At 44.3% G+C, this 25,580-nt stretch overlaps 1 protein-coding gene across 1 annotated transcript in view; it reads left to right on the top strand.

The window, feature by feature from the left end:
- The window catches only part of LOC147640257 (uncharacterized), a 41,777-nt gene extending 17,034 nt beyond the window's left edge, over window positions 1-24,743 (top strand). Inside the window, exon 2 of the mRNA XM_086778650.1 lies at window positions 23,508-24,743. Coding sequence (XP_086634776.1) covers window positions 23,522-24,607 — 1,086 coding nt within the window. The 5' untranslated portion in view covers window positions 23,508-23,521 and the 3' untranslated portion in view covers window positions 24,608-24,743. The remainder of the gene's footprint in view (window positions 1-23,507) is intronic.
- Window positions 24,744-25,580: the final 837 nt, after the last annotated feature.

The following is a 25,580-nucleotide window of genomic DNA, read 5'->3' as shown; positions in this document are numbered from 1 at the left end:
CTGAACCTGAATGAGTCGTAACAAGAGTCGACTCCAACTGATAGGCATCAAGATAAAGCTGCAACTCCTGAGGTGAATCTGCTAAGTCACCCTCCTCCATCCACTCCGCATCCATCAGTGAACCTCCTCCATCCACTTCGTATCCATCAGTGAACAGCTCTTGAACTTCACAGGATAGCGACGGGAAACTTTACCCTGTACCTTTCTTTCCTTATGTGCCAGTATATGCTCAGGAATAAGAACCTCGTCAAGTTCCTCCACTTCCATCTGAGCCCTATCTGATACATCCTCAGGCACCCAAAACCTGCTTGCACTCCACCCAAGTGGTAAGCACAAGTCCTCGATGAAGCATAGTAGATCACCACAAACTGTCTTCCGAACCCATGAAGCCTCTATGAAGATACGACCAGTGACTAACTGTCGAATGTTTTGCACCATAATACTTCAACTGCTTCTTGTTCCTGGCCGACTACTTCTTGTCCTTGGTGTCTTTTCTCCTTAGCTTCATCTTTAGCTCTTGCTCTTCACCTCATATAGGCAAAGACACAAAATCCTGTACTGTGTCCTGCACTTCCTTTTCACTTTCCTCATGTTGAAGCTTTTGATGTGACTCTTATGAGACAACCACGAGCTCGCCCCCTAGGAAAGTTGGCGATTGTCCCGACCAAAGCAACCACGGACTCGCCTCCTTGAGAAAGTCGACGATGTGTCCCGGCAAACGGAACCTTGTAAACCGGCCTTCAGAAAACCAAAGGGCGGTGGAACAAACACTCGCACATAAAACACTTCAACACCATTGAGGACCTAGAAAAGGAAAACAAACAGGGGGAGCTAGAGTGCTCCTGCAAATAGTACACGGACACCGATTGGCCCCAAATCGCAGTGGCGCCCCTTGCGGTATTTCTTTAATTGATTAAAAGAGCTTTGATTACAATATAGGGCTGGGAACTCAGCCGTCCCAGTAGAACTCCTGAAGCCTGCAAAGAACCTGCATCTGGCTTCCTGTCCACACGGCATCCACAAACAAGTCCAGCCATTGTTCATATCAAAAGACTCTCTCACATTGAGTCTGCATAGAGAAGCTTTCTCCCATGATCAAGGCTGCCACAACCATCCATAGCCTCTCACACTATGAACAGCATCACACCCTGACACATCCAGTGCTCCTGTATCACAACACAGACTCCCAAACTGTCTCTCAGAAGAGTATCACAGCACAGCATACCATACAGTTGACACACCTGTACAAACCCTCTCTACCATCCAAGGGTACTATCCATCTCTGTCATGGATTCCCTGTCCCCTGTCCTATCAGTAGCAAGGCTGTACCAAACATGTGTCCATTCCTGTATCTTCTGCCTGCATGTGACCTATCTCCTGGAGAAACCCAAAAAACATGTTTCCTCGAGAAAACCTACGACCTGTTTCCACATGAAAACCCTTAGGCCTGTTTCCCTTTGAAACTCCTGTTCTGTTTCCATACATCTAGTTGCCTGTTCCCTCATGAAACATCTGGCAACATAGAGATGCCCATAGCTGTAGTTCCCACTGTTCCTTTGTAGAAGGAAGAAAACAATCTGCTCCATGAGCACGCAGCCATGCGAGCTTGCTTCACTCCCATGCCAAGAAACATAACCACATGACCTTGTACTTGCAGCCAAAAACCCAAGCACATAGCTGAATTTGCAGCCACACAAAAACAGCCCATAAACTGTCCCAAAACAGTCCCGAATCAAAGCATAGAAAGGCTGAAAGTTCCATCAGTTGAACGCCATCGACATGACATCTATGTTCATGGAAAAACAGCCCTTGTCCACCTTTGTGTCAAGAGAAAACCAACCCTTGTCTACTCTTCAGCAGAGGGAGAGAGAGAGAGAGAGAAAGGAGGCCTGTGTCTCTGTTCTGTAGCACAGCACAGCAGCCAGCCCCTTCATCTCCAAAAAGCATGCAAAAATAGACAACCAGATGCGCCTATATTGCCTGTAGCGCAGCCCGCCAGTAGTACCCTCCTGCTGTCCGTACAGGCCTGCATCTATCACCTGGACCAGCCGCCAACCAATCTGCAGCAGCCATACAGATCTGCCACGTGGACTGTACCTGCACAAGCGCCGCCTGTACCTGCATCGCCTGAATCTGCACCTGCAGCAGTCTGATATGCCACGTGGACAGTACCTGCAAAGCAGCCGTACAGTCCTGCAGCAATCGTACAGTTCCTTCCATGCGCAGCCAACATGCCTCTTCAGGCGACCAGCCCTCCTCAGAAAAGCACACGCTTCCTATCAGATAGGCGCCTGAATATCCAGATGAGCAGCCCGACTGGAAAAGCACACCCCACACCAAAAGATAGGCGCCTCCTGCTTTTTCTGCCCAACAGCCCCTCTTTTACCAAAAAGCTCACACGTGGCCCCAAAATAGCTTATGGGCCACGTTTTCTTCATAAATGGCATTAAAAATTACTTTAAAGGTTTTTAAAACCTTTTAAGTTAAAATTCCTTTGCCCCCTTTCACACATGGGGTTATCCACACATGGGCTTCCATCTTCACTCCCACTTGATGCCATTCACACTGTCCACCATGTCCCCGTGCACATCTGCATCTTGTCCAGAGAAAAACACAGGGTCATGACGCCATCTGCATCAGTCGGCTCTTTGCGACGCCATACCCACGTGGGCTTCTGCTCCATACTCTAGCTATTATCCTCCTCTCTCTCCACGAGCTCTTGATGTCGCCATCACACGTACGTCAACTAGCTGCCATGTTGTATACACACCACTAATGGGTGGTCGTTGGCCACATGACTGCCCATAGTCTCCATTTTTGAAGGTTTTTAAAACCTTACTTTATTTTTTGAAGGATAGCCCAAAGCCCTTGTTCACATGGCAAGGCTCCCACTTAATAAGTCCATCACAACACCACCACATCCACTTGTCTGCGGCCATCACTCTCTCCCGAAAGCAAGTTCCTCAAGATGTGATAGCTACAACTTCATCATCAATCCAATGCCCAAGTGAGTCAATGGCACCATATACTATCAAGGTCTCTGAGATCAAGAGTGCAATGTCATTAAGAGCTTCTTTAGAAGAGTTGTCATCATCCCTTGAGCCTTGTTACAAACATACACATTGTCACAGGCATACCCCACACACATCACGCCATATATACAACGATGAGAAAGTGAAACACATCCACAATGCAAGAAAGCAAGCTAACCAGCTAAACACGAGCATTCCTGCAAGCTAACGGTCAGGAATTCCACACCCACACTCACATACACAAATTACACACCCACACTCACGTACACAAGAGCCTCTTCTGTACAAGGTTTTAGGGTTTGTCATTTTCTTCTAACAGCGCAAGGCCGAAGGATCTAGGCACACATCACTTCTGTTTGACTGCTCGTAAATTGTTTTGTGATGAATGAATTATGATGGGAACTAGGCGCTTGCTTTTATATTCATTTTGTTGCTGGTCGGTTCACCTTGAATGCTGTCGGCCTGTTTATGGGACAAGAAAATGCTATTTTAATAGCATTAAATGCTGCACACTTTTCTCAATTGTTGTCCTTTATGCCAGCTGACTGCTGCTGAGCAAGTCTTTATGCTGGCCGACTGCAGATTGGAGGTCTTTTATGGTGGCTGACTGATGGTTGGAGGCTTCTAGAAGCTGCTGACCGGTTGCCAATGCTCTCCGTGCTACTTATGATACTTTTCTGTTGGTGTGAGGTGGCATAGGTTGTAAAGATCCATATGCAAGGCAACCCCCATGCATAGTTGTTATGAGGCGCACCTCTAACGGTTAGAGGTGTACGAGGCGTACGACTTTTTTTTTTGGGGGGGGGTTTGAGATTGACGGGGGTTTTAAGGGCCCAAGGCAGCCCCTCTCACACACACACTCTCTCTCCCTCATTCTCTCCCCCCCTCCCTTAAGCCTTTCTCAAGACCCAAAGTTCAAACTTCAAACTTCAAACACACTAGGATGATGATGTTTTTTATACCCACTTTTGGAGCTCTCTCTATACTCTACCGGTTCATTTCATTTTACTTTGTACCCTTGAATCTTGATGATGTATCTAGATGATGATGATGGACTATTTTGGTCTCATAGGTCATTTTGGCCTTTTGCAGACGTTTAATATAGCTTTCTTTCTTTCACACACACACTCTCTCACTCCCTCAAGGCTCATACATACACACTCTAGTCTCTCTCTCTCTCTCTCTCTCTCTCTCTCTCTCTCTCTCTCAACTTTCACTATATATATTATATCTATCTATCACTATATATATATATATACATATATATAAAACAGACGCCTCTAACACACCTCTAACGTCTCTAAAAAATATGAGTCTTTCAAGGCGCGTACCATACCTGCCTCGTACCAAATGCCTCTGATGCCTCTAACAACCTTGCCCCCATGAATGATGATGGGGTGGCTTTATGGGTTGGCCCATACAAGAATGACAAAGCTGCTGTAATCTCCGTGCCCGTATCAAAGATTGTGCTGAAGAATTAGCAAGCTAATGAAGTTCCATATCGGAGAGATCAAAATCACGAATAGTGGTTTCCAGCCATCGTGGAATCTTGGGGGCAATCCTTCGTTGCACAAGAGCAACAGGAGGAGGAGAAGCTGGTGAAGGAGGAAGTGGGGGTGGAGATGCAAGGGGTAATTAAGTTGACGGTGGAGTTGGGGTGGTCGAGGAAGGAGGAGGGATCTTGATGGTAAGGTTGGGATGAGAACGAGAATCATTTGATGAGGGTTCAACAAAGTGAACATCGCGAGAAATCACCAAGGATTGTGACTTAGGATCCCATAATTTGTAAGCTTTAGAACGAGAGCTATGTCCAAGGAATTTGCACTTCCTAGACTTGGGATCAAATTCGGATTTATTAGAATCAGGAGATGAACATAAGCATCACAACCAAAAACCTTGAAATGAGAGACTAAAGGTTTTTGTCCAGTAAAAGTCTCCTCTGGAGTCATATGAGAAACCGCCTTTGTAGAAGAACTATTGATGATGTAAACAACAGTGCTCACAGCTTCTTCCCAAAAAGAGGGAGGAAGATTAGAAGAAGAAAGCATGGTACAGGCCATCTCGTGAACAGTCGCGTTCTTGTGTTCAACCACACCATTCTATTGAGGAGTGTGAGTTGTGGAAAATTGACGACTTATACCTTTCTGTGAGCAAAAATTATGGAAGGCTTTGGAGATGAATTCTCCTCCATTGTCAAAGAGGACGTGGCGAACCTTTTTTGTGGTCGTAGTCTTGACTAAAGTGACCCACTCTTGGAAGCAGGAGAAAGCTTGAGATTTTTCTGCCAAGAGATAAACCCAAACGTTGCGTGAGTAATCATCAATAATAAACATAAAGTACCTGGCTCTTCCTTGGGTAGTAGTCCGCATTGAGCCGCATAGGTCCATATGAATGAGCTCTAGAATATGAGAAGCCCGATGAGTAGCCTCGTGAAAGGCATCTCGGTGTTGCTTGCTATGAAGACAAGCCACACAAGTGGAGTGGAGGGTTTTAGTGGTGGAAGACCCTTGACCAACTCTAAGAAGACAGCGGCTACAAAGAAGTATAATTGAAACCGACCTTCAGAAATCTGACGGGCGGTGGAACAAACACTCGCACACAAAACACTTCATCACCCATGGGAACCTGGAAAAGGAAAACAAACAGGGGAGCTAGAATGCTCCCGCAAATAGTACAAGGACACCGATTGGCCCCAAAACGCAGTGGCACCCCTTGCGGTATTTCTTTACTTGATCAAAAATGAGTACAAAGTATAACTTGTCGAATCCTTTACCAATAGGATCCCTTATAGTTTCACCCAGGACTTCCAAATGAGAACTCTCGTTATCACAGCACAGCATACCATAGAGAAGGCACACCTATACAACACCTCCCTACTTGAAAAGGTCTTCTCCATCTCTACCATGGATCCCTCAAACCCTTTCCCAAACAGCAGTAGGGCTATACCAAACCATATGTCCTTCCTTATAGCCATAGCTTGCATGTAACCTCGAGAAAACTACAACCTGTTCACATGAATCCAAAGACATGTTTTCCACATGAAACCAAAGACCTGTATCCGATAAACCAAAGACCTGTATCCCATAAACCATAGGCCTGTTTCCTCGAAACCAAAGTCCTGTTTCTTCTCGAAAACCAATGTCCTGTTTCCATGCTGGCCATTTCAGACAATCCTTCTTACCATGCCCCAATGTATGATAGAAGAAATAACAGTTCTTTGTCTAGTACTTTCTTTGCTCGTCTGGAGGAAGATAGTCTCCAGTGATGCTTGCTTTAGTCTTTTCCTTGGGGTTTTTCTTAGATTTGGATTCCTTATCCTTCTTACTTCTTGAACTAGAGCTAGAACTGCTGTCCTTCTTAGTGTCTTTAGAAGACAGAGTACCCTTCCGCGGCTGCGAAGCAGATTGCTGTTACTGGGGTTTGGTACTAGACTACGATTGTTTTGGCTTGTCTTCGTTCATCTTCATTTCTTCATTTTGAGCGAGAGTCAAAGCCTGGTCATATGTGTTGGATTCAAATTTGCGAACCGTGAACTGAATGTTAGGATCCAATCCACGAATGAATTGATCCATCTTGGCCTGCTCAGATAATCCTAACTGTTGTGCTAAAGTGATAACCTTACCGGAAAACTGAAGCACGGGTGACCTATTCTGTTTGAGTCCATAGAACTCATCTGCCAGGTTGGTCATATACTGAGGAGGGAGAAATCTGGTCTTCAAGTCATGGACGAAGGTGTCCCAGTGAAAAGCTGTGACACCCGTGGTTAGGTTTGTATGTAAACTAGACCAATGCTACCACCAAGTGATTGCCTCACCTGTAAGGTGGGGAGCTGCTACATGGGCTTTATCTTGCGGATCTGTTAGCTTAGCCAAAGGAAGATATGCATTAAACTGATGAATAAATTGATTGATAGCTAAATGATCACACTTACCGTCATACTTACTAAAGTTTGGTTGAGTTCGGATGACAATCGTTGATGTTGTGGGAGTCTAGCTGGTGGCACCTATGGGCGGAGAGAATGAAGAGAGGATATGTTGAAATTGTAGATGCATGGCCTTCCTTTCCCGCTTGTGTTCGAGTAACATTCGCTCATGATCGAGCTCTCATTGGTGCTTCCGAGCTGTGAGGTCACCCTGACGCTGGTCTTCTTCAAGCTTGTGTTGAGCTTCCTCATAGTCCCATCTGTCTACTTTTTCTTGTTACTTTCTTGCTTCTGCTTCAGCTTTTTCTGAAACGGGACGGGAACCCAGATCAATTGACAAAGACTTCATATACCAAAAAAAAGATGTGAAAACGTAGCGGAAATAACCATAAACAATGCTAAAAGGAACACAACACTGAGCCGGAACGGCAGGCCCCCCGTAGGAACTTCTTTATTGATTGAGAAGCTTTTACAATATTCCAAGGTGCGGGTGTGAACAACACGAGATCTTTCCACAAAGCATCAACACAAATCTTGTCTAGATAATCTATCCGGTGCCAAGATGCAAACACCTATAGAAGCTGTCCAAAACTGTCACAAAACAGTCCCCAAAATCAGCTCATAAACCATCCATAAATCAGCCCGGTACGGAGCCAAAAGCTACCCTGAACTCCGTGCCAAATCAACTCCAAAAGAACTGCTCTTGAAACTGTCAAAACAGTCCCCAAAAGTTAAAACAGTCTCAAATCTCAGTTCCAAGATCAACTAGATATGCGAGAGATGAGAGGTCTTTCTCACACCACCAATCCACTGTACGGCCTGCACACAGCCACCCTCAACACCTACACAGCTTGTGCAAAGAGAGACAAGAGGAGTTGTACCACTGCTGAATTCTCTTTACGACCGGCGCATGAAAGGACTGGAGCACTGAATGGCTAATATTCCTTTGCACAGCACTGTACGGCCAGCACAAAAAGAAGGGAACAGGCTGCCCGACTGCTGCACCTTTATGGCCGCGAAAGAGAGAGAGAGAGAGAGAGAGAGAGAGAGAGAAGACTTCCCTTGTGTGCTCGCTGAATGCTGCTGAGTGAGAGAGAGAGGGAGAGAGATATATATATATATATATCAGCCCGACTGCTGATCCAAGAGGCGCATCCCTTCTCCCCCTTTTCATAGAGTCGACCTCCTCTATTTTCAGCATGTGCTTGCTTTTCCCTTTGCTAAAAGTGGCCTTCCCTCATTTGTGCTTTGTATATAGCCAATCACTCTATAAATGACCAAACTTGTCATCTTTAGAGTCCAGATTATAAAAATACCTCATAAAAGGTAGGCGCCTGGCTTTTATTGACTTTTTGAGCCATGCCCAAATACTAATATGTCCACCCTTTTGCTAATAGTGTATGAGAACACTAACTCATCACTTTAATGATGAAAATCCCATGCCACCTTTGTCCATATGCCATCTTCGAGGCCAAAACCTTGCCAGTTAATGCTCCCGCTTTCTTTTGTGGAAAGATCCCCGTTCACACCTTGGTTCCACCTAGTGTATAAAACACTAGTCGAGACGGGTGAGGGACCAAATGGTGACATTTTCTTCCCACCGTCTGGCCTCATCTTCTCGTCTTTGTTGTCCCTATGGTTTAATAAAAAAACTATTAGCAAAAATTCCATGCATATACAATTAAGTGAAATTAGGGTTGTGGCTCATACTGCAAACATAAGGTTTTCCTAATGTGCAATCCACACTTCATACCAACTTAACCATGTATCCATGGATGGGATATTGTTATCATGTGCACTGCCTTCCCCGCCGCCACCATTGTCACGTGCATGCCTGTGCCATGGCTAATCTTCAACATGAACTGGCTTAATCCTTGATTAGTGCAGCAGATAAGATAAGCATTTAGCTCAACATCAATAGCAGAAGCATTAACATCAGCATCAGAGTCATCATCATCAAGACCATCATCATTAGGAGCAGTCGGCAGCATGTGGACACCTCCTATCATCAGTCGGCCAGCATCAGATAATAGCCAAAACCAGTCAGCCAGCATATTATGGAGATCCAGCATTTTATGCCAACCCGCCTAGCATTATATGTTAGTTTTAGCATTTATGGGACTGTCCAGTAGGCTGACAACTTTACAACTCGCCAATTGCTGTCCCAACCATATATCTAAGCACAACTCATAATTCAGCATAACATAAGTCATTAGTTAAGCATTCCTACACCTAGTTTTAGCAAGCATCATGTAGAAAGGGCCTAGGTCACCCCTATGGGACTGACCATAAGACTCAGCCATGTATGTACAAGCATAAGCCATCTTTTGTACCATATGAATAAAAAAAACCTGACACTTAATCTCTCTCCTCTGTCTTAATCTTAAGTTAATTAGCATCAATGTTCTTAATCAGGCTTAGGGTTGTGGATCAGTACAACAAGGCTTCCGTGCATGCAACATTGGTATTAGAGCATTCAAGCTCAGCCCACCAAGCTATGTCCCAAGGAAGGTGCACAGTTCCAACAGGAAGGATGCAGCAGGGTAGCAGATGGCGTGGTCTGCAACATGCGAAGCTTGAGGAAGCATCCCATGAGGGTAGGTACGTATACCCAGTACCTCATTAAGCCCTCAGATCATTTCCAAAGGCCTTGCAACATGCATGATCAGTTCCGACGGGTGACCGAGCGCTGTGTCAAGGTTAAGGGAAAGTAGGCATGGGAACAGTTGTGAACAGATGCTCAACTCTTCATCAAAGACTTGGAAGTGGAGATCAGGAGTGAAGGTGTTCAAACCAAAAATGTCAGTCAGTCTCAATAGAAGTCAAAGTCAATAAGCAATAGCAGTTAAAGGTCAGTAGAAGTCCAGGGAGGAAGGATGACATAGTCTCGACCTCGACATCAAGTTTAGCAGAAGGAAATGTCACTTGCATGCCCGTGCCATGGCTAATCTTCAACATGAACTGTCTTAATTTGTGATTAGTGCAACAGATAAGATAAGCATTTAGGTCAACATCATTAGCAGAACCATTAACATCAGCATCAGAGTCATCATCATCAGGACCATCATCATTAGGAGCGCAGTCGGCAGCATGTAGACACCTCCTATCATCAATCGGCCAGCATCAGATAACAGCTAGAAACAGTCAGCCAAGCATATTATGGAGATCTAGCATTTTATGCCAACCCGCCTAGCATTATATGTTAGTTTTAACATTTATGGGACTGTATAACAGGCCGACAGCTTTATAGTTGGTCGATTGCTGTCCCAACCATATATATAAGCACAACTCATAATTCAGCATAACATAAGTCATTAGTTAAGCATTCCTACAGGCTACACCTAGTTTCAGCAAGCATCATGTAGAAAGGGCCTAGGTCACCCCTATGGGCTGACCATAAGCCTCAAGCATGTACAAGCATAAGCCATCTTTTGTACCATATGAATAAAGAAAACCTAATCTCTCTCCTCTATCTTAATCTTAAGTTAATTAACATCAATGTTCTTAATCAGGCTTAGGGCCGTGGATCAGTACAACAAGACTTCCGTGCATGCAACATTGGTATTAGAGCATTCAGGCTCAGTCCACTAAGCTATGTCCCAAGAAAGGTGCACAGTTCTAGTAGGAAGAATGTAGCACGGTAGCAAATGGAGTGGTCTGCAACAGGCAAAGCTCAAGGAAGAATCCCTTGAGGGTAGGTACGCATACCCAATACCTCATTAAGCCCTCATATCATTTCCAAAGGCCTAGCAACATGCATGATCAGTTCCGGCAGGTGATCAAGCGTTGTGTCAAGGTTAAGGGAAAGCAGGCATGGGGACAATAGCGAACATATGCTCAACTCTTCATCAAAGACTTGGAAGTGGAGATCAGGATTCAAGGTGTGCAGACCAAAAATGTCAGTCAGTCAGTAGAAGTCAAAGTCAGTAAGCAATAGCAGTTAAAGGTCAGTAGAAGTCTAGGGAGGAAGGATGACAGAGTCTCAACCCCATCATCAAGTTTAGCAGAAGGAAATGTCACTTGCATGCCCGTGCCATGGCTAATCTTCAACATGAACTGCCTTAATCTCTAATTAGTGCAGTAGATAAGTTGAGTATTTAGGTCAACATCAGTAGCAGAACCATTAACATCATCATCAGGACCATCATCATCAGGAGCAGTCGGCAGCATGTGGACACCTCCTATCATCAGTCGGCCAACATTAGATAACAGTTAGAACTAGTTGGTCAGCATATTATGGAGATCCATCATTTTATTCCAACTTGCCTAGCATTATATGTTAGTTTTTAGCATTTATGGGACTGTCCAATAGGCCGACAGCTTTAAAGCTGGCCAATTGCTGTCCCAACCATGTATATAAGCACAACTCATAATTCACCATAACACAAGTCATTAGTTAAGCATTTCTACACCTAGTTTCAGCAAGCATCATGTAGAAAGGGCCTAGGTCACCCCTATGGGACTGACCATAAGCCTCAGCCATGTACAAGCATAAGCAATCTTTTGTACCATATGAATAAAGAAAACCCAACACCTAATCTCTCTCTTCTTCTCTCTCCTCTATCTTAATCTTAAGTTAATTAGCATCAGTGTTCTTAATCAAGCTTAGGGCTGTGGATCAGTACAACAAGGCTTCCGTGCATGCAACAACCATTTCCTAATTAGTGAACTTCGGCTTCTTGCTACCTTCTTGGTTCTACATAATTTCTAGCTTTCACATATGGCAAGGTGCTCATTTCTTAGATGTGCCTCCACAAATTTCCGCATATGGGAGATGAGGCATGGACAGAGAGGCACTATGATTGACCAAAAGCTTAGTGATACGGCTATTGCTACACGTGGCATGGCAGAGAAACATCTCACAGCCATGGTAGAGGAGCGTCTCACTCAGAGGACCATTGCAGAGTAAGTTGTACATGCTCTGAGGAGGGGGCAACAGGCATGCTATCTTGGAGCTTACTAGGTCCTCTCAAATGAGGATTAGACATCATGTAGATGTATATACCATTGTGTTTTTATATTGACCAATTGTATATGCCAGTTGTATCTGTGACCTCATGTTTCTGTATACTATTTTATTTTAGATTGTCATTTTTTCATTTTGTATTTTTAAAAAGTTTATTTATGTAAGGTGCCATGGTCTTGGTCTTCAAACTGGCTCTTTTTTGCATAGGGGCCCGTTGGGCACTATGCGAAAAAAGCGCACGTGGCAACACACCATCACACTTATTCGGTGTGCTTGATGGGGATGAAACTTTGCAAGTGGGGAAAGAGTAGCCCCTGGACCCACTTGCAAAGTTTCACTCCCATTAAATGCCGGACAGTTGTGATGTCCTACCCAAACCCAATCTTTTTTGCATAGGGGATCCTTTGGGCACTATGCAAAAAAGAGCAGTTAGCAACACACCATCACACCATTTGGCGTCTGATGGGGGTGAAACTTTGCGAGTGAGAGGAAACAATCCCATGGACCCACTTGCAAAGTTGAAAGAAAAGAGAGATGAAGTTGGGGATAGTTGGTGGAGTGGGTTTTGTTGCGGTAGCCTCCAAGAGTTGGAGACGCTCCATGAGAAGTTGCTTCTGAGCATGGAGTAGAGCTATGGTATCTGCTGTTGGTGGAAGAGTATGGTCTACTTCGAGGGAGACGTCTTCCTGTTGATGTGTACTCCCCTCTGTAAACATTTTTCTGAAGTCGGTGGTTGTGTTGGAGAGAAGTTTGACCATCTAAGGGTGCTCTCACGCTAGGATGCAGTGTGTGTGGACAAGCTGAATCTGATACCAATGTAACATGCAACGGAATTATGCGTAGATGAAGGATCTTGTCATAGTCTCACACCGCCTTTTGTATCCTGAGTTTTGTGAGTCTTTATTAGCAATCCATTTTATCATTTCAAACTTTAAGAGGTGAGAGAGAGAGAGAGAGAGAGAGAGAGAGAGATCTGTACACCTTATTGGGTCCCAAATTACCCACTGAAGGGCCCCCTCCTATTGCTAGGAGTATTTGCTTTATTTCTTTGAAGAGAATGATTGTAGGATTGACTTTGGGGCTGTAGATAAACCAAACGCAAGACCTTTGGAAGACCAAGAGTTGGGCTAACTGTACAGTGCCGTAGAAGCACCAATGATGACCAATCTCGATGCCAATGCACTCTTTCAAGGGGCTGTAGGATGGCTGCAAGACTGAGGCGGAGGGAAGGCTGAATTGGGACTGTTCTATGGCTGTGAATATGTAACGATGAGGGCTGAGTATGCTGCGTTTTCCTTCACCCGAGAGGATGGAGAATAACGATGATATATGAATGCTGAATTCTGATGTGAGGCTGAGAAGGGCTGATGGACTGAAGCGCTTCTTCACAATGCTGATGATGCTGCATTTTCTGAATGACTGAATACCTGAATGCTTGATCAATAATGAATGATTGCTGGAATTCAACACTAGCTATTTATATGCAAGTACATGGTTGGTCGGCTGGCTGTAGGGCAGGTCGGCTGACTTAAATAAACTACACGACTAGAATATCCTGAATATAATGCTAATAATGCTGGCTAACTGGATATTAATGCTGTCGATTGGATGATAAGCTTGGATAAAATGGTCTAAGGCTTATTGAATGGATTATATGCTCATGCAACGGTTCACATGCACATGAGATGAATGCTATGCAATGCTGACCATGACCTAATGCAAACCCTAAGGCTTCTACTGACCTCTACATGCATGAATGTTTCTCTTCTAGTGGGTTAAGGGACTTGACTGGCTGACTCTCTATGGATGAGGAAAGACCTACATAGCTCGTACCTGACATATCCCGGACTGGGCTTACAATGGGGCCACGGCATACGACAAAACCATATCCTAAAGGGTTCCCTCTCTCTTTTGTATAAGGTGGTTTCCCCTCGAGAGCAACTAGCCATGGAGAGATCATCCTCCCGAGTTTTTACTTGACCTCATTTGAGAGTTTTGAGCATGTACATGTAGCCTATGGTTGTTTGTTTTAACTAGTGTTGGTTGGCGAGTATTTAGTTATGTCAGCCTGTGTTAATGCCCAAGACTAAGCATTAAATGTTATGTTTTCACACGTGTGGATTGTCAGATGCTTGCCCGACTTGATGTGCATTTGTTTTGCTAGTCGACGTGCGCATGGCTTGCCTTGATTGCCCCCAGCACTAGCCAACTTGTGCACCTACTATCCGATTGCCAGTGCCATGTGGCAGTTGGCCAACAGGTGTGCCACAGGTGAGGTGTGTCTTAGTCCCCAAGTGTAGAACACTTGTGCCTATGTGCTAGGGTTTTCGAGAGAGAGAGAGAAGAGTGCGACAGAATCACACATACGATACATGAGTCATAAACTATTGCTCTATATTATGTACCAGAAAGAAGTAATACAACTAAAATTGAAGCACAAGATGTGGTTGAGAATGAAGACATCAAATCACAACGGTGTTTGTGCTGTTGTGGTCATGGTAAGTGCGAGCCACTAAAAGTTGCCCCAAGATGCAAAGAGAACACACCACCACGGTAATAACTGGTGGGGAGACAAGTCATGTTGTGACTGTGTCAACAAATATGTGAGAGATTGGTGAGCCATATGGATCCAGAACTCCAAATCAATCAAATAGTCTCTCTGGAGACTAGTGAGCCATACGGATTCGGAACTCTGAACCAATCAACAAAATAGTCTCGCTAGACTTGTGAGCTATACGGATCGGGAACTCCAAACCAATCAAATAGTGGCGCCACGTCGGAAGACATGCACCATTGCAAGCAGCTCCTGGTCATATGTGGAATACTATAACACAAAACCATGGAGCATTTGGCTCTCATAGGCAATCGGGTGCCCATGCTGTTGCAACACTGCTTCAAGGCCTACTCCACTAGCGTCGTAGAAAACCATGAAGGCTCATCCAAATCCAATAATCGAAGAATGGGAGCAGATGACCTAATAACTTTGAGCTTCTCAAGACAGGCTTGCTCAATCAGAGTACAACAAAATATCCGATTCTCCTTTGTAGCATTTGTGAAAAGATTAGTCTCCCAAGGATAATGCTCCACAAAATGTCGATAAAAGATTGCAAGCCGAGAAATCCACGAAGCATGTGTACATTTTTTGCTATGGACTACAAAACAATGGCTTCAATCTTCTTTGGATCCATCAAGATTCCATCCTCGGAGTGTCCCAAATAAGAAATTTTGACTATGAAAAACTCTGTCTTTTGAGGGTGAAGTCCAAATTTTGGGCATCAATCAACCGCAAGGCCATCTCTGAAAGAGTGCACAGAGGGAAGCAAGATGAGCACTAGAGTGTGCTGAACTGAGAGTGCAAGAGAGAGAGAGATATGAAGCTACTAAGGTGAAAATACTGCAATGAAAGCAATCCTAAGCAAGATACAAACTAGTCTCATAAGTGAAGGATACAAAAGAAGAGAGTGTGTCAACACATGAATGAATGAAAAGGGGAGAGGCAAACCCACCTATGAATAGGTAAGATGGGTTGGCCGACTTGACCATATGAGCTAGCCGACTGGAGTAGGCTCACCCGACCTAGGAAAAAAGGAAAAAAATGAGGGAAAAATATGGGTGGCCAACCCACAACCAAGAGCCATAAAAGGGATCAACTATGGGCAAATACATCGGCAGAATATGGGGATGAATATGCTAACACCCCTTCTCAGCGCCAGATGCTGAACAAACTCTGAGAAGCCGAAGATGAGGAACCAAGAAAGCCTGAGACACCAGCTCGGTGAACAAATCTGTTGCATTCTCTGCTGAAGGACAAAACTCCAAACGCAAATCTCTAGCAAGAACCCATTCACGAACATAGTGATACTGAATCTCAATGTATTTCGTACGAGCATGAAACATAGGGTTCTTGGCGATGGCGATGGCAATGCAACTCTGATTGTCACACCAAAGAAGAGTAGATCCGGTAGGAGGAAAACCAAGCTCTCCCAATAATCTCCGCAACCAAATCCCCTCATAGACAGCATAACAAACTTCACAATACACCGCCTTTGTAGAGGAAAGCACCACAGTAGGCTGCTTTTCATTGCTCCATGAAATGGCTCTCGACTTGAGTGAAAAAACACAACCAGTGGTCGAACGCGAGTATCCGGATCTCCAACCCAATCTAAATCAGACCATCCAAGAAGAGTGCACCCTTGGCCATAGAAGATGCCAAAGTCCAAAGTACCACGCAAGTACCGAAGCACCCTGAGAGCACACCATCAATGCTATTGATGGGGCTTGGATGTGAAAGAACTCAATAATTTGACTGTGAAACAAATGTCCAATTGAGAGTAGGTCAACCATATCAAATAATTGACGATAATCCGATATTGTCCCAAATCAATCCTTAGAGAAGCATCAAGAAGAGAAAGCTTCTCACCAATATCCATAGGAGAAGATATATATCTACACCCAGTCCTTTGAAATCTATCAAGAATCTCATGTGTGTACTTTTGTTGAGAAAAGAAAATACCCTAAGCGGTTTGTCAAATCTCAAAGCCTGGAAAATAATGCATAAGGCTAAGATCTGTCATCTCAAACTCTTTCTCCAAAGCATCCATGACTAAAGGGATCCTCACAAAATAAGAACCTGTAAAGATGAGGTCATCAACATAGATCACAATGATAACAACTAACCCCTTCTCAAGGAGGATATAAAGGTTCAAATCTACATGAGAACGGCGCAAGCCAAGCTTTTGAAAGAACTCATTAATCCGTTGGTACCAAGCCTGTAGAGCTTGCTTCAAACCATACAAAGCTTTCTTTAGTCGATACACCTGGTCCTGTCTGCCTTGAACCTCAAATCCTGGCGGCTGATCAACTTACACTTTCTGTGTAAGCGCTCCATTCAAGAAAGCCGACTTGACATTCATTTGGAATAGGGGCTATCTATGATGTCCTGCAAGAGCAAGAATAGTTCGTTTAGTAGTCATCCGGGCCGTCGGAGCGAAGGTCTCATTGAAGTCAACTCCACTAAGCATAGCCCTTGGCAACAACCACCCTTGCCTTGTGCTTGTCCAAGCTGCCATCAGCTCGGTACTTTGTTTTGAAGATCCACCGCACACCAATCACCTTATGTTTTTGTGGCATAAGCACCAAAATCCAAGTGCCATTCCGTTCAATAGTATCCAGCTCTGCCTGCATAGCACGACGCCAAGACTCATGTGAAAGAGCCTTGTCCATAGAAGTGGGATTAGAAGGACCATGAATAATTGAGGACATAAGAGCATAGTTAACAAAAACGTTGCCCTCATAAATTTGTTTTCCTCTAACTTTGGAAGATTGCCTGAGAGAACTAGGCAAAGGAGTAGAAGGAAGCTCTCGCAACCCAGAATCACAAACTGTTTGAAAATACCATCCAGGCACCGGTTTGCTCAAGCTCGGTGGAGGAGGAGCAGAGTCATCATCATCATCTGACTGAGAATCCACAGCTGGAGGTGTAACAAAAGCAAGGGGAGGAGGAGGAGGAGGCAAAGAAAGAAGAAGCTCAAGACTCCCCTCAGAAGATGTAGGAGTCTCGTCGAACACCACATCACGGCTCACAACAACTTTGCCGGCTTGTTGATCATATAGACGATATGCCTTGGACACAAAACTATATCTGAGAAAAGTCATACACTGAGACTTCGAGTCCAACTTGGAGCGGTGCCCATACGCCGAACAATCAAATACCCGCAAATGAACAACAAAGGGCTTCTCACCATGGAAAGCCTCATATGGAGTTTTATCTGGAAGAGCGATAGTAGGAGACCTGCTCTGAATATAGACAGCAGTAGAAGTCGCCTCAGCCCAGAAACGTCGAGGTAAAGAGGAGTGCTCAAGCATAGCATGGGCCATCTCCATGATAGTCCGATTCTTCCTCTCTGCAACTCCATTCTGGGATGGAGTATATGTTGTAGTAAGCTGTCTCCGAATGCCGTGATCCTTGCAATATTGCTAAAACTCTTGGGATGTAAACTCACACCCTCTGTCAGTCTTGAGAAGCTTGACTGAAGAACCAATCTCTTTCCACCTCAATCCTCCAATCACAAAAGTGCTGAAAAGCCTCATCCTTGGTCTTCAAAAAGAAAACCCAAGTAAATATGGAGAAGTCATCCACCATCACGAGCATGTACAACGCCTCACTCAAAGATGCGGTACTCATTGGACCGCATAAGTCTGCATGAACAAGAGCAAGTGATGTCAAAGATCTGTGTGTCGCCTCCTTCGGAAAGGCTGCTCGGTGTTGCTTCCCTTGTAAACAAGAGGAACAAACAGAAGTTGGAGCCTTGATGGTCTGTAAACCCTCAAGCAACCCATCCTTTGAAGCTCGTTGTAGAAGTTGATAGCTCAAATGGCCAAACCAAGCAAAGTGGTCAATTTGTATAAGCCACTATCCTGGACTCCTTGAGCAAAGATGTTACCAGTCTCCTTATCATGAATAGTAATATCATGACGAGAGAAGATCACCTCTGCATCCTGAGCTATAAGAGCACTCAATGACAAAAGGTTTCTGGAATGTATAGAACGTCAGAGAAGTACCTCGTCTTCAGAAGAGCGGAAGACGGGGATGGTGCCACGTCCAAGAACTAGCACAGAAGAAGAATCACGCAAAGTTATGTCGCTTGTCTTGGCAGCAAAGTCCTCGAACCAATCCCGATGAGGTGTCATGTGAGCAATAGCACTACTATCCACAATCCAAGACCGAGATTGAGAAGTCACAAACGCCAGTATATGAGGGGCACCGGCTAATAAAAGAATACCATCATCCTTCTTGGTCTGGGACACCGCTGTAGAGGTAGAGTCCTTTGCTTCTTCATTCCCTTTCTTCTTGTAACATTGGGGCTATTTATGACCCTTCTTGCCACAGTAGTGATACTCCACATCCTTGTTTTTAGAAGATTTATCTATGTCTTTGTCTTTATCTTTGTTGTGTTATCCTTGGAGTTCTTGTCAAAACCCCCTTTCCCTTTCTTCTGTCGATTCTTCCCTTTATCTCGAGCAACCAAAGCTCCATTAGAACCACTAGAGGTGCCAATCCGCTCCTCAAAGCGAGACGTAATCTGCATAATGGAGGGGAGAACTTCGTCCCAAGTGACTGGAACAGGACAAGGAGAAGAAACAAGAGATTGAAAGAAAGCATCAAACCTCTCTAAAAGCTTGGAGAGAATTTGAATAGCCATATTTTGTGTAGAGATATCCTTGCCACATACAACAAGCTCGTCTAGAAGATCTTTCATCTTCGTGATGGAAGCAGATAAAGATGGAAAGGCAGAAATTGAAAGATTCATAAGCTGCTTTTCCAAAGCCAAAATCTGACCCAGAGACTTAATCTCGTAAAGATCTGCAAGTGCCTTCCAAACTTCATGTGCAGCATCTGTTGTACGCAATTCAACATCAGAAAGGAGAAAACACGACGATCATTCGCCGCCCAAACATCAATCTGTGCTTGAGTCACCCAACGGTAGAAAGGGTTGGAGGGGTGGCATTGGTAGTGGTAACGAGCCAGTCCCCAGAGATCTACTCCACACAAGGCCAATTTCACCTTCACCTTCCACAATGTATAGTTGGAACCATCCAACTTGGCAGACTCAAAGAACATATGAAGAGCAGTCGAGGCAGCCATCACTAAACTTGGGCTCAATCTCAAAAGAAAACGCACAACTTAGAAGAAAGAAGTGTCCACCATAGGTAGCAAAGCTGCCACAAAAGCCAAAATCCACACAAGATGCCCTCTGCAAGAGATAGTGTCCATTGGAGAAGAAAACGCAGCCAACCAAGGGGCTGCAAACCTGAAAATACAGGCCGACCAGCTTCCACACCTCTGTTGAGAAAAATGCTGATGAGAAGATACCTGCAGGCTCAAAGAGATGATGCCCAGGTGAAGGTAGAGCAACCAGCAGCAACCGTCCAGAAATTGCAGCAACCAGAGGGCTGTGAATCTGAAAAACACAGTGGTGAAGGGGCTGGAGACAGGGCAGAATCTGGAGCAGCAGAAAAATGCTAGACCTAGAGCGATGATACCATGAAAGAGTGCACAAAGCAGAAGCAAGATGAGCACTACTAGAGTGTGCTGAACTGAGAGTGCAAGAGAGAGAGATATGAAGCTAATAAGCTGAATATACTGCAATGAAAGCAATCCTGAGCAAGAACAAACTAGTCTCATAAGTGAAGGATACAAAAGGTGAGAGTGTGTCAACACATGAACCACATGAATGAATGAAAAGTGGTCAGGCCAGCTGACCTATAAATAGGTAAGATGGGGCTGGCTGATTGGACCATATGAGCTGGCCGACTGGAGCAGGCTCACCCGACCTCGGGAAAATCCAAGGAAAAAGGGAAAAAATGAGGGAAAAATACGGGTGGCCAACCCGCAACCAAGGGCCATAAAAGGGATCAACTATGGGGAAATACATGGATAGAATATGGGAATGAATATGCTAACAATCTCCACATGCTTCCCATGCTCATCTTTAGTCTTGCTAAAGACCAAGATATCATCCAAGACGACAGTGATGAACGTTGCGTGCAAAGGCAGTTTCAAACCATCCACATTTTGCATTGTATAAATCCTCCTCTTCAGACACTGAAAGATTCCTCATGTAAGCAAGCTCCTCTAGAGCCTGACAAGTTGCTCTGGCATCATGGACCCTCTGTTTTTCTTCATTCATGTACTAGTGACCATAGTCTCTAGTAATGAGTTGGATCCTCTGAACAAAACGATACGAGGCCACATTCGTACTTTCCAGCATTTGCAGCCTTAGCGGTGTGATCACCTCTTTAACCAAGTTATGGAAAATATCATGTGAGAGGTAATGGTTATTGATAAGAAGCGGACGACGGTGGTATAGAGGATGATCATCTAATTGCAGTCCAGGGTATAGCCCCATCCACATCGGTACATGGTCAGATGACACTGGTGAGTGATCACACACACACACACACACACACACACACACACACATCTTTCAGAAACCACTAGAATATGGTGGCATCCCACACATTCCAAGTATTGTCATTTTTGTTGCAGGTAGGCATTGTAGAATGTGGGATTGTAATTATGGGATTAAGGAGATGAAGAAGATAGGAATTGGGATTAGGAAGAAAAAGAGATGGGAGAACAACAGGTGAAAAGAAAAGATGAAGAGTAGGAAGAGAAGACTAAGAAGGGGAGCAAGTGTAAGAAAGGAGGAAGTAGAAGAAGAGGGGAAGGAAGGAGAACAAGAGGAGGAGAAGGAGAGGGCCCATGGGTACTGAAGTTGCTACTACAGAAGGATCTACTCAAGAAAAAAACCAAAAAAGGGGGTTTAAAAAATGTGTTTTTTTTTCAAAACTTACCTAGCCAAGAGGTTTTGAGTTATTTTAGAAACATTTCACTTTGAAACGCTTCATAGGTTTCAAAACGACGAACTTTCTTGTGACCAAGGAACAAAGACAAGCATTTCACCTACAGAGAAATGCTTTGTGAAGTCCAACATTGAGGAAAGCAGATCAATATGAAGATTTGGCTACCATGTATGTATATGCACCAATGCTCCTAGTTGGCTAGTAGTATTATTGTTGGCCATTTGTACCTGATTGCCATGTCATCAATGCCACATCATTGCCGCCATGTCATCACTACCACTTGTGACGACCGACTTTGCTTGTAGGCTATTGTCTATATGTCCGGGTGTGCCCTGCATACTCGTAGGTGTGTCACACCAAGGCTTTTTCGTTGGTTGGTCTTCTTCTTCTTTCTTTTAGCTTTGCATCATGGTACAACCTGTGCATGATCCTAAGAAAACTCAAGTCACATGGTTAGTCCCAACTACATCAACAATAACAAGAAGAATCACCAATTTTGACTATTAGACTACAACACACTAGAGACCATAGATTGCAAAGCTCTTTTAGATGATGACCAATTTCGATAATGTCTTTGTGATCCACAAAAAGTAATCATCCCATTTGACTTGTGGTTTGTATTGTTTGAACCACTATACACCATGTTTGCACCAATCAATGACGTGACTAAGAAATTGCGTGTAAACTCCACATGGGGGAATACCAGTGCTGCATTATGTGCAATGTAGACTCATTCTATCACTAAATCTGGTTATTGTTCTATCTATGGTGTCAAATTTAAGTGAGCTCGTTGGCAAGTGACTCAGTAATAACGGCTTTGGTACTTCCACAGTCAAAAAAGATTATGATTGAGTGTCCTGCTAAAGTGCATGTTAGGTTTAGGTTTAGGATTAGCATTGAAGAACACAAAGCACAGTCGACTTGCAGAAGGAGAGAGTGAAACAATACAATGCACACAATAATGAGGTAAGGGTGCAAGTACAAAAGAGAGTGACTTAATAAGTCACTTTAATTACTTTGAAAGAGTGTGTTCACACGCGCGAGAAAAAGCCCTTAGTGTGAAGGTAAAAAGTTCCGCAGTGTCCCTAGGGGTGGGTTGGGTTGGGGTTGTGGAGATGGTGGTGGTGGTGGTTGTGTTGAGACCATTTGTTCGGTTTTGTGAGCAGCCAGTGCAGCAGCCACCGCGACATCCAAAAGACAATCTAACTCATTGGCTTCAAAGTGATGGGTTGTGGCGTTGTAGGAGTAGCCACTGTTAGGTTTGTTGTATTAGTGTCAGTTGATGTAGAGGGTGCTTCCTGAGATTCATTGGTCTCAATCTCTCTCGTCCCCTCTTGCTTGTCCATAGTGTGAGTGTTTAGGGTTTCCACAGAATGCAAAGAAACCATCCACTATGTGTGTGGGTATAATGACTGGTGTGTATAAAGCCATTTAGTTATATGGTACTGGTGATACCACTCTTAGGGGGGTAAAGGCCAAAGTGCGTAATGACTCTTGCTAATGACTGAACCACAGGCAACCAACTGGTGTACTAGTGCCCGGGACGACATAATGCATTAGATCATACAAAAGGGTTACAAATGAACGGGATGTGCATGACACTAACTACCCCTTGGTGATACACCAGCAAGTGGCTTGTCCCTGGACAAGAGCTCACAACTGGCCTCAGGGCCTTGCACTTTGGTTGGTATAGTATGTCCACGGTATTCAAGTACGGGTTCACATGGCATAAGAACCAGAAACAGGCTAGTTGGCCAGCCTTGCAGAGCCTATAAAGTGCCTTATTAATTTGGACCCTTTAGCCTCCTTAAGAACCAACAAACAACCACATTCTCTTGCCAAGTCAACCTATGGCAGTCCAGCTCTAGCAGCCTAGTTGCATCAGATGAGGTGCTTTCTTCTGGTTTTTGAAAATGGAAATGAGGTACCTACTTCCTGTGCATTTCTTGTGCCACTTGCTCTCTGCCTCAGCCCTGCTGCATGCTTGATGCTGCCCCACAAAGCTGGCTTATGAGTATTGTTTTTTTTTTGGTCCATGATTTCTCTGTTGTCTAGTTTTGTTTGTGGAGCCTCTATTTTGTGGAGTTATTGTTTAGATCGTAATCAAAACTTGGCACACAGATTCATTTGCAGGCATATTTAACGCATATGCAAGTCTGCACGCACACACGATAATGTTTTGGATCACCACTCACTTGCCCCAAAATTCTCTTCATTGCAGGAATCAGATGTAAGATGGCTAGACGGATTTTTGAAGGGGCTCTTCGACTTCGCACCTTGCAGAGCATTGCTTATTTTCTTTGTTCACAAATCAGTGCTTGGCATAAAATCATATTAGTTGTAACTATACTAATACTGGCTCCAATATTCATCTTAGCCTTACGCCACCCCCCATCTTTTGCATCTCGGACGCTAAAGACGGATTGGGGCGATAAGCTTCCTGTTTCCGTACTGTCAGGAAATTTGGACTACGTTCAAGAAACACAAGTGGTGTGGCAGATTCCATTGTCTCCCAAGGCAATCCTGTTCATTGCACATGGGTGTCACGGCAGAGCCACATTCTTCTGGGACAAAAGTCCCAACTGTGCTGAATGTGTGGGGCTTCCCGAAGAGCGAATAATTGTTATGCATGCACTGACCAAGGGATATGCAGTGGTTGCAATATCTAGCACAAGGGAGTGTTGGAGTTTAGCGACCGACAAAGGAAAAGTCTTGGCGATTTTGTCCTCTTGGATAAGAGAGAGGGGGCTAGAAAGGCTCCCAGTAGTTGCCTTGGGGGCATCATCAGGAGGGCACTTTGTGTCAGCGTTGGCTAGAGAATACAAGTTCAACTCTATAGTGGTGATGATATCGGAGGGTATATTTCAAACAATGCAAGTCGATGAGCATTATCCGCCGACCTTGTTTGTACACATGGTTAAGGATAAAAGGAGGACTGCTCTCATAAAAGATGCTATGGACCTACTTAAAAGCAAGGGTGTGGATACTGCAGAGGTGAAATGTTACCAGCTACCTGTTACTCCTCAATTGTTCACCAAAATCCCAGGTCTTGATGTGAAGACTTCTGGGGGGATCTATCGTGCTTTGAAGGAAAGTGGCATACTGGACAATGAAAATTTCATGATGGCAGATGGACGTTCTATGAATTGGATGGTGCCTTTAAAAGGGAAACAAGTAATGCCTGAAGGCTATTACAAACTCTGGGACATGCACATGCAGGAGCTACTCAATCTTGCCTATGGTTATCATGAGATGACGAGTTTGCAATCAAATGAGATTTTTGAGTGGCTTGATGCACACCTTTTAATGGCAGTTCCTTAAACCGCCGGAGGACATGAATGTTTTCAGGTCCTTTTTTACAAATCTAACAAAATTATTTGTTTTTAGGAACTTTGTACATGAGTTTAAGTATGTGCAAACCAATCTGAAATTTGAATCTATAAATGTTATGCTTATAGTCTATGCAAAGCTTACATAGATGCGGCAAGGAGAGGTCCCAAAATCCTCAACAACAACATGGAGCTCCGTATTTCAAAGGCCGCTCCCACAACATAAGGATCAAGTGCCCCTTGTTGCTCTTAGATTCTGGTGGTGTTCAAATTTTGCATTAGCTGCCAGCAGCCTTCATGACCTTGCATCTCTTTGCTCTCCATGCTCTCTAGCTGGTCCCCAACTGCTGGCTACACCATACTGGCAAGCCTCCATGTCTGTCTTTGTGCTCTCTCTCTCTCTCTCTCTCTCTCTCTCTCTCTCTCTCTCTCCATGCTCTCTAGCTGGTCCCCAACTGCTGGCTACACCATACCGGCAAGCCTCCATGTCCGTCTTTGTGCTGTGCTGTGCTGTGTGTGTGTGTGTTCAATGCGATGATTGCAGGCCAGAAAGTGAAATTGATTATTTTGAAGATCTAGTTAGACTCCCAAAGATTCATCCAGAAGAAAATAGGGAGAACCATGATGCGCTTGGTACCATCCATCATCTACCTGCCTAGAGGATTAGGTCTGATATTCAACCCATTCCACTGATTGTTTCTACAATGAAACTCTTTGTTTAGCTTGGATTCCACTTGACCAATTTGCCAGAGGGTCGAACATGAGTAGGGGTTGCTTGTTGTGTATGCATGAGAGTTAGCTCTAGCCTCCAAAACAAATCCTGTTGCCAAGAGATGTTCTCTCTCCACATAGAATTTTAAGCATTGTGAGAGTCATCTGGAAGTTCCAAAATAAAACAATGCATAATACAAGTGTGCAGAACCACATAAGCTGTTGTCTCATTCTAATAGGGTCTATTAGGATGT

Source organism: Cibotium barometz, chromosome 3 (assembly GCF_041138505.1).
Source record: "Cibotium barometz isolate CiBa-2024 chromosome 3, ASM4113850v1, whole genome shotgun sequence".
Lineage (NCBI taxonomy): Eukaryota > Viridiplantae > Streptophyta > Polypodiopsida > Cyatheales > Cibotiaceae > Cibotium > Cibotium barometz.
The sequence above is the reverse complement of the archived record's forward strand: the minus strand, read 5'-3'. Positions and strand labels throughout refer to the sequence as shown.